The sequence below is a fragment of the Oncorhynchus kisutch genome, linkage group LG13, assembly GCF_002021735.2.
Source record: "Oncorhynchus kisutch isolate 150728-3 linkage group LG13, Okis_V2, whole genome shotgun sequence".
In the NCBI taxonomy this organism is placed as follows: domain Eukaryota; kingdom Metazoa; phylum Chordata; class Actinopteri; order Salmoniformes; family Salmonidae; genus Oncorhynchus; species Oncorhynchus kisutch.
This window is the reverse complement of record NC_034186.2, coordinates 63426036-63444328: the sequence shown is the minus strand read 5'-3', so window position 1 is coordinate 63444328 and position 18293 is coordinate 63426036. Positions and strand designations below refer to the sequence as shown.

The 18293-nt window shown below is 42.6% G+C and overlaps 1 protein-coding gene across 1 annotated transcript; it reads right to left on the bottom strand.

Annotated features, from left to right (window-relative positions):
- Nucleotides 1-222: 222 nt before the first annotated feature.
- On the bottom strand, nt 223-16658 carry LOC109901935 (semaphorin-4A). The gene is made up of 15 exons (XM_020497950.2): nt 16631-16658; nt 16010-16147; nt 12470-12630; nt 12300-12362; nt 12092-12190; nt 11789-11891; nt 11494-11613; nt 7246-7373; nt 3962-4143; nt 3630-3765; nt 2370-2559; nt 2080-2195; nt 1797-1960; nt 1471-1541; nt 223-1338 (listed from the first exon to the last, which is right to left on the bottom strand). The coding sequence occupies exons 1-15, from the start codon at nt 16641-16643 to the stop codon at nt 575-577; spliced, it is 2448 nt and encodes an 815-aa protein (XP_020353539.2). The 5' UTR covers nt 16644-16658; the 3' UTR covers nt 223-574.
- Nucleotides 16659-18293: the final 1635 nt, after the last annotated feature.

The following is an 18293-nucleotide window of genomic DNA, read 5'->3' as shown; positions in this document are numbered from 1 at the left end:
GCGATGCCTTTTGCACACAATGTATATAGACTCTCCTTTTTTTTCTACTGTGTTATTGACTTGTTAATTGTTTACTCCATGTGTAACTCTGTGTTGTCTGTTCACACTGCTATGCTTTATCTTGGCCAGGTCGCAGTTGCAAATGAGAACTTGTTCTCAACTAGCCTACCTGGTTAAATAAAGGTGAAATAAATAAAAATAAATAAAAAATGAAAGATTCAGAAATGTAATTTCTCCTTTTTATTATAGTAGGCGTAGTAAAAGAGAATGAACATTCCTACAGAAATAAAGACACTTGTTTTGTAGCCTATAGAAAAAGATGTCAGCTGAGGAAATGTAGGATTAAAAAAATTGTATTCATTTGAAATTAATAGAAATGTGCATTATCTGTCTGTTTAAGTTGAAGACAAATAGGCTCCACATGTAAATAAACCTACCCTTCACCCCCCCTCCCAAACACTTTTTAATTTACTTATTTATAAATCTTCAACAAGCTCAAATCCACCTGATGTTATGTCATCAAATGCCTGAAAAAAATAGACTCTCGATGAAGATACATATCTTCTGAGTCCATTCATTCTGCCTTCTTTATAGAGGGAGGTGAGACTTCCAGGGGGTCATTCTCTTCCTTGTATCCCCCCTCTGCAGTGTCCGAGGGGCCCAATTTATATCTGCCCTGCAGGTGCCACCCATAGAGCCCTCCTAACACTAGCACACAAACACACACAGCCAGGAGAAATGATACTGCCACCAATTCACTATGGTAATTCTTGGCTGTTAAGGGTTCATTGTGGTTGACAATGTCTTCTGGTTTCTCACTGCTGGAAAGGGGCTCTGGGGTCATATCCTCTGGCTTCTCAGTACTGGAATTGGTGTCTGGAGTCTTGTCCTCTAGATTCTCTGTCGTGGACTGTGTGTATGGAGTCTTGTTGGTTGTGGTTACATCTGTGGTGATGACTGGATCCTCCCCAAAGTTAATGAGGTCTTCTAGCTTGTCAGTGTTGCTTGGAATCTCCATCATAGTGGTCATCTGGTCTTTAGTCTCTGTGGTGGTGATCCGAATTTGAACGGCTGGAGTATCAATGGCCTGAGGAGAGACACTCTGTTTCACAGTGTAGATAGCTGCTGTCTCTTCATAACCCCTCTCAACAGAGATGCAGTGGTAGATTCCGAAGGTGTCAGGTGTGGCCATGAAGACCAGATTCTCATCTCCAGAGTGAAAGAAGAGGTGATGGGGCAGAGCGCTAGCTTTGGCGGACTTCCAACTCAAGGTTGCCAGATTGGAGGATCTGGAACACTTCAACCTCACTACTTCATTTAGCTGTGCGTACACCTCCACTGGGGATAGAATGTGAGCACAGACAAATTAGTGAGTTATACATACTATAGAGCACTCAATGCTTAAATGTTTTTTTACTGGTTTTATTACTTTATAATCCCAATACACTTGTGTCTAATTGTAGTGATCACCTAGTAGAGGTTTAGCTGTGAGGGAACCTTGACACTCCTTCATCACGTTGCCATGCTCCACATCCTGCCGTCTGACAGCAACAACACATACAAATGCAAAGATGGAGTGAGAGATGGAAAGGTAGAAGAGAGAGAGGAATGTCCATTAATATTGGTGCCCTGACTGTTCTCTTCATTGCACAAACGCATGCATGAGTGCTAGGCTGGGATGTCATCGATTTGACAATTTTTTTTATAAAAAAAGTAAATAATGAATGGAAATGCCACGTGTAACCATCAGTATGTGGAGGCCAGTGATTAATCTAAAGATCTAAATATGTACTCACGCATTGGCTGGAATGGCAGACACACTGGCACAGTGTCCACTAGCAGGGTCCCAGCCACAGAGGGGGTCTCGTGCCAAAACACACTGGGCACAGCTCTTATAGGATGAGCACTGGGATACAGGCACCTGGGTCACCCCTTCAGAGGTCCCCACATAAAGCACACCCTGCGATAGCAGGAACAGGCATCAAAGGGCTTTAGTGGATGAAAGGCCACAGACAGTATACAGAGAGATGCCATTTGAAAACATGTATTGACAAAAGTTAAGATTGAACAAATGTGTACCTTGGAGGTGGAGAGAAGTATGTTTTTCACCAGCTGTGGTTGTCTGAACACTTGGATCTCCTCTATGATGTGGGTACCCTTGTTCAACAGCACAGCTTTGTGGAGAAACCCAGACTCTGACCAAGAGAAGAGTGAAAGACAGAAGTTGCAAACAAAAGAAAATGTGCTGCGACAAAATTATCTGCCATCAAATTTGGGATGGGAGTTGTATCACCACATGAGCAATCGGACAGAAGTTTACAGACCAAGATTGAAGAGCAATGTCCAAATTGAAAATAACTATGACACACCACTAAGCAGGAAGAGTATGGTGTAGTCCTGTCCATTGGCCGCTTTTGTCCGTAGTGCAGCAATCCGACTGTAGCGCTGGTCAGGGGAGTTGAGAACTGGTGCACTGCCTATCGGATGCACACTTCCACTGGCTAGGAAACTTTCCTTGACTGCCATTAGAGTGGTGTCTGAGGCATTGGCCAACCCACACTGTCAACAAAAAGGCCATAAACTCAGTCATTACAATTGCCATGAGGGAAACAAAGGGGTTAAAGAGGATTTGGTCATTAGGCTAATTGCACAAGTCCACAAATTAACAACTACAGTGGGGAGAACGAGTATTTGATACACTGCCGATTTTGCAGGTTTTCCTACTTACAAAGCATGCAGAGGTCTGTCATTTTTTATCATAGGTGCACTTCAACTGTGAGAGACGGAAGATAAAACAAAAATCCAGAAAATCACATTGTATGATTTTTAAGTAATTCATTTGCATTTTATTGCATGACATAAGTATTTGATCACCTACCAACCAGTAAGAATTCCGCCTCTCACAGACCTGTTAGTTTTTTTAAAGAAGTCCTCCTGTTCTCCACTCATTACCTGTATTAACTGAACCAAATTGGCAGTGTATCAAATACTTGTTCTCCCCACTGTATATAAACCTATTATAGCCACTGCAAAAAAATAGGTAAACCATGAGAATGGATCCTTATAAAGGATATTGTTCTCAACCCTGCCAATATACCCTAATCTACCCTGAGAATACAAACATTAAGAACACCTGCTCTTTCCATGACATAGATTGACCAGGTGAAAGCTATGATCCCTTATTAATGTCACTTGTTAAATCCACTTCAATCAGTGTAGATGAAGGGGAGGAGAAAGGTTAAAGAAGGATTTTAAAGCCTTGAGACAATTGTAATATGTATGGTGTATGTGTGCCATTCAGAGGGTGAATGGGCACGACAAAGGATTTAAATGCCTTTGAACGGGGCATGGTAGTAGGTGCCAGGCGCACCGGTTTGTGTCAAGAACTGCAACGCTGCTGGGTTTTTCACGCTCAACATTTTCCCATGTGTATCAAGAATGTTCCACCACTCAAAGGACATCCAGCCAACTTGACCCAACTTTGGAAAGCACTGGGGCAAAGACGCTTTTTGAAACATTATAGAGGGGGGGGGGGGGGGGGGGGGGTGCATCTCAATATTAGGAAGGTGTTCTTAATGTTTGGTAAACTCAGTGTATACTTCTACAGTATAGGATTGGCCCATCCACACCTTGCCCAGGTTGCTACTCTTGTCCATGCGAGGACTCCATTGGTGGTTTTGGAATATCTTGTAATTCCCAGCAAACACATCTTTGATGTCCCCAAGCCGAAAGGCACACACAGCAGACTGCCCTGAAGCCACTGACCTGGGAGTGGAAGGGGAGAGAGGAGATATAGACAGAGGGTAGGAGGCCAGCAGGAAAGAGAGATGTGAAAGAGGGGGCAGAACCATATAAAAAACTATTTTGTGAGAAAGTTAACCCAAATATTGGCACAATTGTTTGGTCATGTCATTAGACCTCCAGACATCTCATCTTACATGTGCAGGAATAAAATGCTCACCATTGGGATGTGAAGACACCATAGAAAAGAATATCTTGTGTGGAGTAGCCCTCTGATGGAGCGAGGGTGAACACATCCTGGATGATATTGAAAGGCAGCTCTTTGGGAGGCCGACAGAGAAGTTCGGCTTTAGCAAAGGAAGTCCAGCGGTTCTGTAGGATGCGCTCTCCCCCACTGTCATCCTGACGCACCCACGGACAACATATTTGTTTAGTAATAATCATGACATGGTTCACTTTTTGGGGCACTCTGTTTTGAGAGTGTTCTGAATACACCTCTGGCCTTTTACAGTGCCTTCAGAAAATATCCACACCCCTGGACTTTTTCCACATTTGGTTGTGTTACTGCCTGAATTTACTGCCACAATACCCCATAATATCAATGGAATTACAGTGAGCTCCAAAAGTATTGGGACATTGACATTTGTTGTTGTTTTGGGTCCGTACTCCAGCACTTTGGATTTTAAATTATTCAATGACTATGAGGTTAAAGTGCAGACTGTTAGATTTAATTTGAGGTTATTTTCACGTCAACCGTTTAGAAATTACAGCACATAAATACCTAGTCTTCCCGTTTTAGGGGACCAAAGGTATTGGGACAAATTCACTTGTGTATTAAAGTAGTCAGAAATGTAGTATTTGGTCCCAAATTCATAGCACACAATGATTACATCAAGCTTGTGACTTTACAAACTTGTTGGATGCATTGGCTGTTTTTTTCCGTTATGTTTAAGATTATTTTGTGCCCAATGGAAATGGTAAATAATGTTTTGTGCCATTTGAGTCACTTTTATTGTACAGTACATAAGAATAGAATGTTTCTAAACACTTCTACATTAATGTGGATGCTAGCATGATTACAGATAGCCCTGAATGAATCGTTTATAATGATTAGTGAGAAAGTTGGATGCACAAATATCATAACCCCAAGACATGCTAACTTTTCTATTTGTTGTCTTAAGGGGGAAGATGTTACAGCCTTTGGTTTTTCCATTTATGTTTTGAGGTTGGACTTCAGCTCGTCAGCATATAGGGCGTACTGATTGCTGTCATCTCGTTAGTCAGTATGTTTTACACCTGTGCTGGCTTGTCCATTTTGTTAGTCGGAAGGTGTTTCAACTGAGCTGGCCCATGTGCTATTTAAGAGTGGCTGGCCCAGTACTCCAGTTGTCTTGATAGATGTGGAGGGTTAACACCTTTAGTTGCGTTAGGATGTTTTGGCGGGTAACTGTAACTTTCACTCATCATTATTCATGATTCTGTACCCCACACATACAATTATCTGTTAGGTCCCTCAGTCGAGCACTGATTTTCAAACACAGATTCTACCACAAAGACCAGGGCGGTTTTCCAATGCCTCACAAAGAAGGGTACCTATTTGAAGTTTACATACACCCTCCTGCAGCAAAGCACCCCCACAACATGATGTTGCTACCCCCGTGCTTCACGGTTGGAATGGTGTTCTTCGGCTTACAAGCATCCCCCTTTTTCCTCCAAACATAACAATGGTTATTATGGCCAAACAGTTCTATTTTTGTTTCATTAGACCAGAGGACATTTCTCCAAAAAGTACGATCTTTGTCCCCATGTGCAGTTGCAAACCGTAGTCTGGTTTTTTTTATGGCGGTTTTGGAGCAGTGGCTTCTTCCTTGCTGAGCGGCCTTTCAGGTTATATCGACATAGATACTTTTGTACCTGTTTCCTCCAGCATCTTCACAAGGTCCTTTGCTGTTGTTCTGGGATTGATTTTCACTTTTCGCCCCAAAGTACGTTAATCTCTAGGAGACAGAACGCGTCTCCTTCCTGAGCGGTATGATGGCTGCATGGTCCCATGGTGTTTATACTTTTGGAAATTTCTCCCTGTGGAGGTCTACAATTTGTTTCTGCGGTCTTGGCTGTTTCTTTTGATTTTCCGATTATGTCAACCAAAGAGGCACTGAGTTTGAAGGTAGGCCTTGAAATGCATCCACAGGTACACCTCCAATTGACTAAAATTATGTCAATTAGCCTATCAGAAGCTTCTAGAGCCTGACATAATTTTCTGGAATTTTCCAAGCTGTTTAAAGGCACAGTCAACTTAGTGTATGTAAACTTCTGACCCACTGGAATTGTGATACTGTGAATTATAAGTGAAATAATCTGTCTGTAAACAATTGTTGGAAAAATTACTTACCGATTTGCCCAAACTATAGTTTGTTTACAATAAATTTGTGGAGTGGTTGAAAAATGAGTTTTAATGACTCCAACCTAAGTGTATGTAAACTTCCGACTTCAACTGTAGATGGGTAAAAAATAAATGGACAAAGGATGGTGGTGGCTGCATCATGTTATGGGTATGCTTGTCATTGGCAAGAATTAGGGAGTTCTTTTGTTGGATAAAAATAAATAGAATAGAGCTAAGCACAGGCAACATCCTAGAGGAAAACCTGGTTCAGTCTACTTTCCAACTCTGGGAGACAAATTCACCTTGCAGCAGGGCAATAACCTAAAACAGAAGGCCAAATATACACTGGCGTTGCTTACCAAGACGACATTGAATGTTCCCGAGTGGCCTAGTTACAGTTTTGACTTAAAATGACTGTCTCGCAATGATCAACAACCAACTTGACAGAGTTTGAAGAATTAAAAAAATAATAATGTGCAAATGTTCAAAAATCCAGGTGTGCAAAGCTCTTAGAGACTTACCCAGAAAGATTCACAGCTGTAATCACTGCCAAAGGGGATTCTAACATGTATTGACTCTGGTGTGAATACTTACGTAAATGAGATATTTCTGTATTTTATTTTCAATACATTTGGAAAAATGTCTAAAATGTTTTAAAATGTTTTAATGTTTTCACTTTATCATTATGGAGTATTGTGGGTAGATTGGTGAGAAAATGTCATTTCAACCCATTTTGAATTCAGGCTGTAACACAACAAAATGTGGACTAAGTCAAGGTGTATGAATACTTTCTGAAGGCACTGTAAATACTCTCCTGTCAGTAATGACAGAGGAAGCAGTCACATTTCTGCCTTGTGAAAAAGAGAAGTTGCATCTCGGGGGTTCTCATATCCTTCTGAGTAAATCTGTGCATAGGAGAATGGGGAGGGACACTGGCCTACCATTCTACCAGGCTTAGGGAGCAATTCCTACTCAATTCAGGTAATTAATTTAATTTAAATTAATTAATTGGAGAAGTTAGCATGTTATATTCAATGAGGATTTCTTTTCCAATTCATTAACTGGATTAATGTTAATTTCTCCTATATTAAATGGAATCGAAGCCCCATCCTGTTACTTACCTTGCAGACCTGGGCTACCCGCGCTACTTTGAACTCATCCAGGAAGCTGTACTCATTTCCAACTTCACTGAAGAAGAAGTACACCTTCCCCTCGCTGGTGTCAGATGCGGAACTGACGAAAGTGGGCTCTGAAATTAAGGAAATTACACAAACATCTCAGACAATTACACAAACATCTATTCAAGCACAGATGGGTAATACACAACATGGTATGCGGACACCCCTTCGAATTAGTGGATTTGGCTCTTTCAGCCACACCGGTTGCTGACAGGTGTGTAAAATTGAGCACACAGCCATGCAATCTCCATAGACAAACATTGGCAGTAGAATGGCCCATACTGAAGAGCTCAGTGACTTTCAAAGTGGCACTGTCATAGGATGCTAACAAGTCAGTTTGTCAAATTTCTGCCCTGCTAGGCCTGTCCCGGTCAGTGCTGTTATTGTGAAGTGGACACGTTTAGGAGCAACAACGGCTCAGCCACAAAATAGGTAGGCCACACAAGCTCACAGAATGGGAGTGCTGAAGCGCGTTGCGCATACAAATCGTCTGCAACACTCACCACCGAGTTCCAAACTGCCTATGGAAGCAACATCAGCAAAATAGCTGTTCGTTGGGAGCTTCATGAAATGGGTTTCAATGGCCCAGAAGCCGCAATACCAAGCATTGGCTGGCATGGTGTATATCTTGCCGCCATTGGACTGGAGCAGTGGAAACGCATTCTCTGGAGTGATGAATCACTCTTCACCATCTGGCAGTCCAAAGGACGAATCTGGGTTTGGCGGATGCCAGGAAAACGCTGCCTGCTCAAATGAATAGTGCCAAATGTAAAGTTTGATGGATGAGGAATAATGGGCTGGCGCTGTTTTTCATGGCTTGGGCTAGGCCCCTTAGTTCCAATGAAAGAAAATCTTAACGCTACGGCATACAATGACCTTCTAGACATTTCTGTGCTTCCAACTTTGTGGCAACAGTTGGGGGAAGGCCCTTTTTTTGTTTCAGCTTGACAATTCCCACGTGCACAAAAACAAAAATTCTAGATAGGTGTGGAAGAACTTGGCTGCCCTGCACAGAGCCCTGACCTCATTTCCATCGAACACCTTTGGGATGAATTGGAACGCTGACTGCAAACCAGGCCTAATTGTCCAAAATCAGTGTCCAACCTCACTAATGCTCGTGGCTGAATGGAAGCAAGTCCCTGCAGCGCTGTTCCAACATCTAGTGGAAAGCCTTCCCAGAAGCGTGGAGGCTGTTCTAGCAGCTAAGGGGGGACCACCTCCATATTAATGCCAATGATTTTGTAATGAGATGTTCAAAGAGAAGGTCTCCACTTACTTTTGGATATTGAGTGTAACTATTTTCTTGCCAATTCAACAGTTGCAAAATCAGTGAATGTAGAAGAGTTCAAATAACAATCAAAGTTTGACATGTTGATATATTTAGTCATTCTTAATACACAATAAAATGTGAACAATTGGTTTTGTTGTGTGCAGAATAGGGAGAACAACAGGGTATCGAGCACAGAGCCCTGGGGGACACCAGTTGCTTATGTTCTGTTTCTTGAGCTGAAGCTAACACAAAGGTGTATGTTGAATTTGTATAGAGCTCGCCAGCTTGTAGTCCTAAAAATTGGAAATAAGTTACCTCTGGTATGTTTGGCCATTCCTATGGGGGAAATTAATGGGGAAAGAATGGGGTTTTGGGATAAACTTATAAATTAGGTCTGAGGTTAACACACGCTTAGGAGATCTTATAAGTTTTGTTCTATGAGATATTATCAGTCAGTTTACATGACCTTTTATGAATTATGAAGACTGTGTTTGTTTTGAATACATAACTGATTCAAAATTCACAATCTTCATCAGCTAATGTAACTTTTTTATCTCATAGAACAAAACATGTAAGATCTCCTAAGCCTGTGTTTAACCCCATGAAAAAATACAGTACTTACTTTAGAAATCTATAGTAAACTATAATATTCTGTAGAATACTATACTACACACTGTAGTATCCCACGATTGTGTAGTGTTTACTATAGAATGTTGTAGTATACTGTCAAATACCATAGTAAATACTACAGTAGTATCCGGAAAAACACTACACTTTAACTATAGTAAATACTACAGTATTCATTTAGCATATCTCCATTCCCTTCCCCCATATCCTGTTTTGTGCCACCCATAAGTAACAAAACCAACAGGCCTCCCGAGTGGCACAGTGGTCTAAGGCACTGCATCGCAGTGCTAGCTGTGCCACTAGAGATTCTGGGTTTGAGTCCAGGCTCTGTCGCAGCCGGCCGCGACCAGGAGACCCAGCGTCATCCGGGTTAGCGACTCCTGTGGCGGGCCGGGCGCAGTGCACGCTGACACGTTCACGCTGGCTTCCGGGTTAAGTGGGCATTGTGTAAAGAATCAGTGCGGCTTGGTTGTCTTGTGTTTTGGAGGACGCATGGCTCTCGAACATTCGCCTCTCCCGAGTCCGTACGCGATGAGACAAGACTAACTACCAATTGGATACCACGAAAATGGGGTGGGTATATATATATATATATATAGAATAGACTATAAACTCAGCAAAAAAGAAACATCCCTTTTTCAGGACCTTGTCTTTCAAAGGTAATTTGTAAAAATCCAAATAACTCCACAGATCTTCATTATAAAGGGTTTAAACACTGTTTCCCATGCTTGTTCAATGAACCATAAACAATTAATGGACATGCACCTGTGGAACGGTCGTTAAGACACTAACAGCTTACAGACAGTAGGCAATTAAGGTCACAGTTATGAAAACTTAGGACACTAAAGAAGCCTTTCTACTGACTCTGAAAAACACCAAAAGAAAGATGCCCAGGGTCCCTGCTCATCTGCATGAACGTGCCTTAGGCATGCTGCAAGGAGGCATGAAGACTGCAGATCTGGCCAGGGCAATAAATTGCAACGTCTGTACTGTGAGACGCCTAAGACAGCACTACAGGGAATCAGGACGGACAGCTGATCGTCCTCGCAGTGGCAGACCACGTGTAACAACACCTGCACAGGATCGGTACATCCTAACATCACACCTGCGGTACAGGTACAGGATGGCAACAACAACTGCCTGAGTTACACCAGGAACTCATCATCCCTCCATCAGTGCTCAGACTGTCCGCAATAGGCTGAGAGAGGCTGGACTGAGGGCTTGTAGGCCTGTTGTAAGGCAGGTCCTCACCAGACATCACCGGCAACAACGTCGCCTATGGGCACAAACACACCGTCGCTGGACCAGACAGGACTGGCAAAAAGTGCTCTTCACTGATGAGTCGCGGTTTTGTCTCACCAGGGGTGATGGTCGGATTATCATCGAAGGCTTTTATACACAGAGGCCTGTACTCTGGAGTGGGATCGATTTGGAGGTGGAGGGTCCATCATGGTCTGGGGCGGTGTGTCACAACATCATTGGACTGAGCTTGTTGTCATTGAAGGCAATCTCAACGCTGTGCATTACAGAGAAGACATCCTCCTCCCTCATGTGGTACCCTTCCTGCAGGCTCATCCTGACATGACTCTCCAGCATGACAATGCCACCAGTCATACTGCTCGTTCTGTGCATGATTTCCTGCAAGACAGGAATGTCAGTGTACTGCCATGGCCAGCGAAGAGCCCGGATCTCAATCCCATTGAACTATCTGTTTAGACCACAGTCCTACCTACCAACAGGTTATGGAAAATGTGCTCTTTTAGTATTTCTCCAGTAGGTTTCCTCAAGGAGAAAGCACGCACTACTATGTCAGAGAGAAAACAAAAACACAGTAATGTCTGCAAAAACACTACAGTAAATTCTATAGTATACTACATTCTGCAAAAACAGTATAGTAAATACAACAGTATACTACAATCTGCAAAAACACTACATTAATCACTATAGTTTATACTACAGTTTTATTTTATTACAGAATTTATACTGTAGTTAACTGTAAATACTACAATATTCACTGTAGTGTGTTTGCTGACTACTACAGTATACTACAGTGAATACTACATTTAAGTCTGCAAAAACACTACAGTGAATACTGTAGTGTGTACATATACCATAGTATACTATATAATTTTTTTATGTGGAATATCACAGACCTTATCTTCAGCGTTTATCCAAAAATCCTCTAAAACTCCCATTCATTTCCCCATAGGCTTTGGCCAACGAGGAAAGGTGGAGTAAGTGCCAAAAAAAACCATGTCATTACTATTGCACTCTATTTGTTTAAGACCACTCACCATTCAAGGTCACTGAGGTATCCTGGCTAACATCTGGGCGACCATCCTTACTGAGTTGGCGGGAGACCATTGGTGTGTTACCCCGGAAGTCATTTGTCGTGGCTGTGAAAAGCTCACCATCTATATATATAGAGAAACATGTTCAAAATTGAGGTATCCGAGTGACGAGAACAAAATACAAAGTAGAGCATTTATTCGGAAGTGTTGGTGTCTTCTTGGCAATTATCATGTGGCATCGTCACCAAGGCATTCCACTAATTCAGCTACAATTGGCTCTCCACGTCATCAATCTCACCAACAGAGATGGCTGTGTTTCTTTGATATGGGTTGAACGGGCAGCAACCTTTTCCATTATTGTACTTCCTGGGGACTTTGGCCATGGTGAGAGTGTCTGTGTCCTGAGAGAATGAGAGAGAAAGGAACAGACACATTGAGAGAGGGGAGGAATTATAGGACCATAAGTGGGAAAAAGAGAGAGGGGTCATTAAAAGTGTGTTATAGGTTTCATTATCATATAAATACTCTGTCTATCCAAATATGACGTAAAGGAGAAGAACAGAAGGCTTTAGGAGAGTCTAGGAGATCTGCAGAGTCTTACCATATAGGTATCATGAGGGTTGTACGCAAATGTTCCACAGGCATACAAGTGGGTGGCATTGATGGGTTGCAGCACTCGCACAAAGTTGGGACAGTCCGTCTGAGGAAAATAAGTACATAGGCAGATGTCAAAGAGGTGAGAGTGGTTCTCATTGGCTTCTTGTGAAGGCAAGTGTGTGCATTTAAGTGCATGATGACTCAATGAATACCGTTTCTTTCTTGCCCTTAGTGGTACACTCGTGTAGAACATCTGGAGGGGGCTTCCATTCCATCTATAGGAGAAACAGACAGAGAGAATATTTGTAGACTGTAGGAACCTTTTTATAAACGTATCTCTGATGAAATAAGACGGCTCCCTCTTCCTCTCGAATGTGCCTACCTTAGTCTTCATGGTTATGACACCAGGCTGGCTGACATCCAATGAGAGCACAGCATCTTGTGCCCCTACAAACAGAGTGGAGTCGTCATCACTTAGCAACAGTGTGGTGGTGTTTTTAATGTCTGGTTGGCTGAATAAGGGAAGAGGTCTCTCTGGGCTTTCTGAAAGGAAAGGCAAATAAAAATGGTATGATTATGATGTATGTTTGTGTGGACCACCGGCTAACACCGGACCATGGGTATTGATACATTCTTCGTTAATTGTGTTTGATACCCTTCCATTTACTCAATAAGCCTCCCCCAGCCACCACAGCTAAAAAGTTATAATGGGGTTCCATAATGTAGCAGCTAGTGCTCACTTTTAGACTGTGAGAGTTGGCTCATATTCTCATCTCTTTTTACCACAACTGTTGTAAAACGGCATACGTACTGTGTGTATATATATATCCAAACAAAAACTCAGACTGTGTGGTCTCACTTTTGAACATGTAGCATTGTGCACAGTTTAATTTTAGATTTTGAGTGGCTTGGCCTTTGAATCTACCATCTTGACATATCTGATTGTGGTCATTGACTTTCTTGTAAAACTGTATGCAAGCAAATGAGTCACAAAGAGCAAAAATAGTGTAGAAATACTGAACTGTAGCTGACGACTGTGTGATCATGCTCTCTGTAGCCGACGTGAGTAAGACCTTTAAACAGGTCAACATACACAAGGCTGCGGGGCCAGGCGGATTACCAGGCGGACATTTTCAACATGTTCCTGATTGAGTCTGTAACTCAAACTTGTTTCAAGCAGACCACCATAGTCCCTGTGCCCAAGAACACAAAGGCAACCTGCCGAAATGACTACAGACCCGTAGAACTCACGTCCGTAGCCATGAAGTGCTTTGAAAGGCTGGTAATGGCTCACATCAACACCATTATCCCAGAAAACCTAGACCCACTCCAATTTGCATACCGCCCAAACAGATCCACAGATGATGCAATCTCTATTGTACTCCACACTGCCATTTCCCACCTGGACAAAAGGAACACCTATGTGAGAATGCTATTCATTGACTAAAGCTCAGCGTTCAACACCATAGTACCCTCAAAGCTCATCACTAAGCTAAGGATCCTGGGACTTAAACATCCCTCTGATACTGGACTTCCTGACGGGCCGCCCCCAGGTGGTGAGGGTAGGTAGCAACACATCAGCCACGCTGATTCTCAACACTGGAGCTCCACAGGGGTGCGTGCTCAGTACCCTCCTATACTCCCTGTTCACACACGACTGCATGGCCAGGCACTCCAACACCATCATTAAGTTTGCAGACGACACAATAGTGGTAGTGGCCTGATCACAGACAACGACGAGATGGCCTGTAGGGAGGAGGTCAGAGACCTGGCCGTGTGGTGCCAGAATAACAACCTATCCCTCAAAGTAACCAAGACTAAGGAGATGATTGTGGACTACAGGAAAAGGATGACCGAACACGCCCCCCATTCTCATCAACGGGGCTGCAGTGGAGCAGGTTGAGTTCCTCGGTGTCCACATCAACAACAAACTAGAATGGTCCAAACACACCAAGACAGTCGTGAAGAGGGCACGACAAAGCCTATTCCCCCTCAGGAAGCTAAAAAGATTTGGCATGGGTCCTGAGATCCTCAAAAGGTTCTACAGCTGCAACATCGAGAGCGTTGCATCACTGCCTGGTACGGCAATTGCTCGGCCTCTGACCGCAAGGCACTACAGAGGGTAGTGCGTATGGCCCAGTACATCACTGTGGCTAAGCTGCCTGCCATCCAGGACCTCTACACCAGGCAGTGTCAGAGGAAGGCTCTAAAAATGGTCAAAGACCCCAGTCACCCCAGTCATAGACTGTTCTCTCTACTACAGCATTGCAAGCGGTACCAGAGTGCCAAGTCCAGGACAACAATGCTTCTCCACAGTTTTCCCCCCAAGCCATAAGACTCCTGAACATCTAATCAAATGGCTACCCGGACTATTTGCATTTGCATTGCCCCTCCAACCCCTCTTTTTACGCTGCTGCTACTCTCTGTTTATCATATATGCATAGTCACTTTAACTATACATTCGTGTACATATTACCTCAATTGGGCCGACCAACCAGTGCTCCCGCACATTGGCTAACCGGGCTGTCTGCATTGTGTCCCGTCACCCCTTCTTTTACGCTACTGCTACTCTCTGTTCATCATATTATGCATAGTCACTTTAACCATATCTACATGTACATACTACCTCAATCAGCCTGACTAACAGGTGTCTGTATGTAGCCTCGCTACTTCTATAGCCTGTCTATTTACTGTTGTTTTATTTCTTTACTTACCTATTGTTCACCTAATACCTTTTTTGCACTATTGGTTAGAGCCTGTAAGTAAGCATTTCACTGTAAGGTCTGCACCTGTTGTATTCGGCACATGTGACAAATAAACTTTGATTTGATTTGGAGAAATAGGGGATATAATTGACCATTGTTTTGATTGGGTAACAGCTTGAGGGGAAAAGTAAATGAAGTTTGAAAAAATACAATATTGGATACCCCATGTAGCATAAACCAACTACAATTGTCACCTGACCTAAACATGTATTATCAGGCAGTCTGTGCTTATAGTGTATTTAAGTGTGTCTGTCCATACAGTCTGTCTGTGGCCTTGGTCAGTAGTTCCCAAACTGTGGGGTGCAGGCGGAGCGTGGGGGTCCAGCTTTCAACTTACTCTTGAAAGTTGTAATAGTAGAATGCACAAGGTGACATTTTGAAATTGGGTAGTGCATAATCCGTTTTCCTCGTCGTGTCTGTCATTGCATACCTTAGAGAGCTATTTATAACATGTCAGAAATGTCCAGGTCAACTAGCCCATGTCAGCTAAAGTGTTTTAGCTAGGTTTTTTTACCCAGAGATTCTGTGTGAATGTTTGCTTCACTCAAATGTCACATGAATACACATTAGACATGGCAAAATCTATAGAATTGCAAGAAAATTTGCAAGAAAACTGCAACATTTTCTCTTCACCCCATGACAAAAGGGTTAAAATTGCAGGAAATAACCTTTAAACCTGCTAAATATTCTCTCCGCCAACAAAAGAGGTGTGTGTCATGAACAGTGTGTGTCAAGAACAGTGCTTGTGCCCATAGAAATAGACGTGGCGAGAGCGAGTACAGGGCGGGGGCGAGGGGTGTTCCCCAATGCTGGAAGGGGGGCCTGAGTGAAAAGGTTGTGTGCCTTCGTGTCTATTGTGCCATCGTGTTTCATTGTGGTTTCTTAAAATTTAGAGGAAGAGGCACAAACTGAAATTCAAGTGACATGCATACAGACACAAGCTATGTGTAGTCGGAACATGTCTCAGCAGTTCAACATGAGGAAGTGTTTTTTCATATTATATCCTGACAAATGATATATTTACATGAAATAAACTTGAAATAATATCTGTCTTTCCTGAATGCTGCATCTTTGCAAGATTCACACACAGATGCAAATACATAAAAACCCAGTAAATGGACATGAAAAAACAATAATGAATCAAATGTTCTACTAACCGAGGGGGAAGGAGATCCGTGGAGGTTCCAACCCTAGTGAAGGGGTCAGGAGAAGCCCCAGTAGAGCAGAGAGACTCCAGGCCAGGCTCCCATATGCCATGATGGGGGTGCTCCTCTCAACAGGACCGGCTGGAATACCTGGATGGAGATTGAGGTGGAGGATGTGGAAGGATCGGTTATTGAAGAGGACTTCCTCATATGAGCACAGTGTGCGTGTTAAATGTGTGCGTGTCTGGCTGTGCTGAGAGCTTTGTTACACACTTGTGAAAAAGGTGTTGCAATGCTGTGGCCTGCATCGTCTGACTTCCTCTCGTCATCACCATAACACGAAAAGAGTGCCTTTTGCGCCCCTTTGATATTTTAAGTAGAAATTGTGCACCAATATTGAATTTTAAAAGACTGTTACAATAAATAAAGAGCCCTGTTAATATTGGCAATGTGTAGAATTCAATAAATCAGATTTTTAATATGAATAAAGACTTGCAACCTCTGATTTTAACCCACTTAACTCCAACATTTTTCCAAGTTATCACCATCATCGTAAAGCCATAGTTATTTTGTTGCTTTGACAGTCATTTCTGAATATTATTATTAATTTCCTGTGATTAGTGATTCATTTACCTCTGTCCCTCATTTTAAGGTCGACCCTGTTACATGAAACTAACTCTCAATGGAATATGGTAACACTATTCTGTTTTAAATATTTTTTTCAAAAGAAACTTTGAACATTTAACCTAGACGATTTCTGTAGCCCCGTGGAAATCAAATTAGCATAATATCCCATAGGGTCCAACTGCGACTTCCTCTCTCAGAGCAGTCATCCCTCAGGGTCTATGCTGCTACCTACTGATATGTCATCTCTCAGTGCAGTGCACCTCACAGGAAAAGTAGGGGTGTCGAAAGGAGTGGGCGTTCCGAAATGAACCATAATAGTAGAAGTGGGGCTTTCGAAATGAGTCTTACATGCTGACCACACCGGCAGGAGCGTTGCAAAATAAATCATTCAAGCTGCCCACATGCTTGGTTCTACTTTTGACACAATGCAAGTCCCACCTCTCCCATCTCCTCATTGGTTTTTGGGAGCATATACCCACGTGGGTGAATGAAAGAAGAACTGAGGTCCACACTTCAGTCCAGTTGGTGGTGGTAATGCACCTTAAAGTTGGTTGCCAACCGACATATAACACAAAGAAGAAGAAGTCTGAAGGAGGCAAGATTACTAGAGACTAACTAGGTTTCCCCTTTTATCTGTGGATTAATTGTCGGAGTAGAGAACAGACGATTTGTGTGACTCAAAATGGGTCAAAATTCTACATAGATCCAGAAAAAAGGACCTTGTGCATTTCAGGTAAAATAACAACCTAATGTTTATATCCCAGGACAGGTTAGCTAGCAACAGCAAGCTAGCTAGCTAAATGTCTATGAATGTTTAATGTGTTTCGACCTGTCCACAAATTAATAGTTGGTTCAGAGTTCTATTGATATTTCAACCTGCTTGTCCTGATCGCGTCAGGTGTGGATGAACAAAATCAACATTTGTGCGATTGCCCAGTCTAGTCAGCATGTTAACACTAGAAGTGCTGGAATTCCATAACTACTAGAACCACCATGACTTGATATTTAAATTAATATTATTATTTAAAAAATTCAATAATAAATAATACATTGTAAAATGAATGCAGTTTTTATTTTAAGGTAACTAACGTTAGCTAGCATTTACAAAAAAGTTCAAGTTACATACATGGCTACTGGTAGGTAACGTTCAAAGTGAAGACATTTTTTTTTTGCACAACAGAAATTCCTTACTGTCATCTCTGCAGACCTTGAGTAACGTTCGATAACCCAAATTACATCTTGAGAGGCACCTTTCAAAACCCCACTTCTCCTTATATGGTTCCTTTCGAAATGTCCACTTCTTTCGAAACCCCCAAATTTCCTGAGAGATGCACTGCACTGAGAGATGACATACCAGTAAGTGGAAGTATACTGTAGAGACGCTGAGGGATGACTGCTCTGAGAGATGATGTTGCAGCTGGACCACTCTCTTAAAATCTGTCAATTTCAGCTAGAGAACAGTTTTTTTCTGTTGCTTTGGATGTGTCTCAATCCACCGCAACTGCCGCTCGCACTTCCGCAACTGCGGTGAAAGGTGAAAGGTGACAGGGCTAGAGCAGTGTTTGTCAGGCCATGAAACATCCGTCTTCACACAAAATCATCTGTAGTGTCCGAATTGTTTGGCCTACTACGACCCCTCAATGGAAAGATGAGATTCTCACGGTGGTGT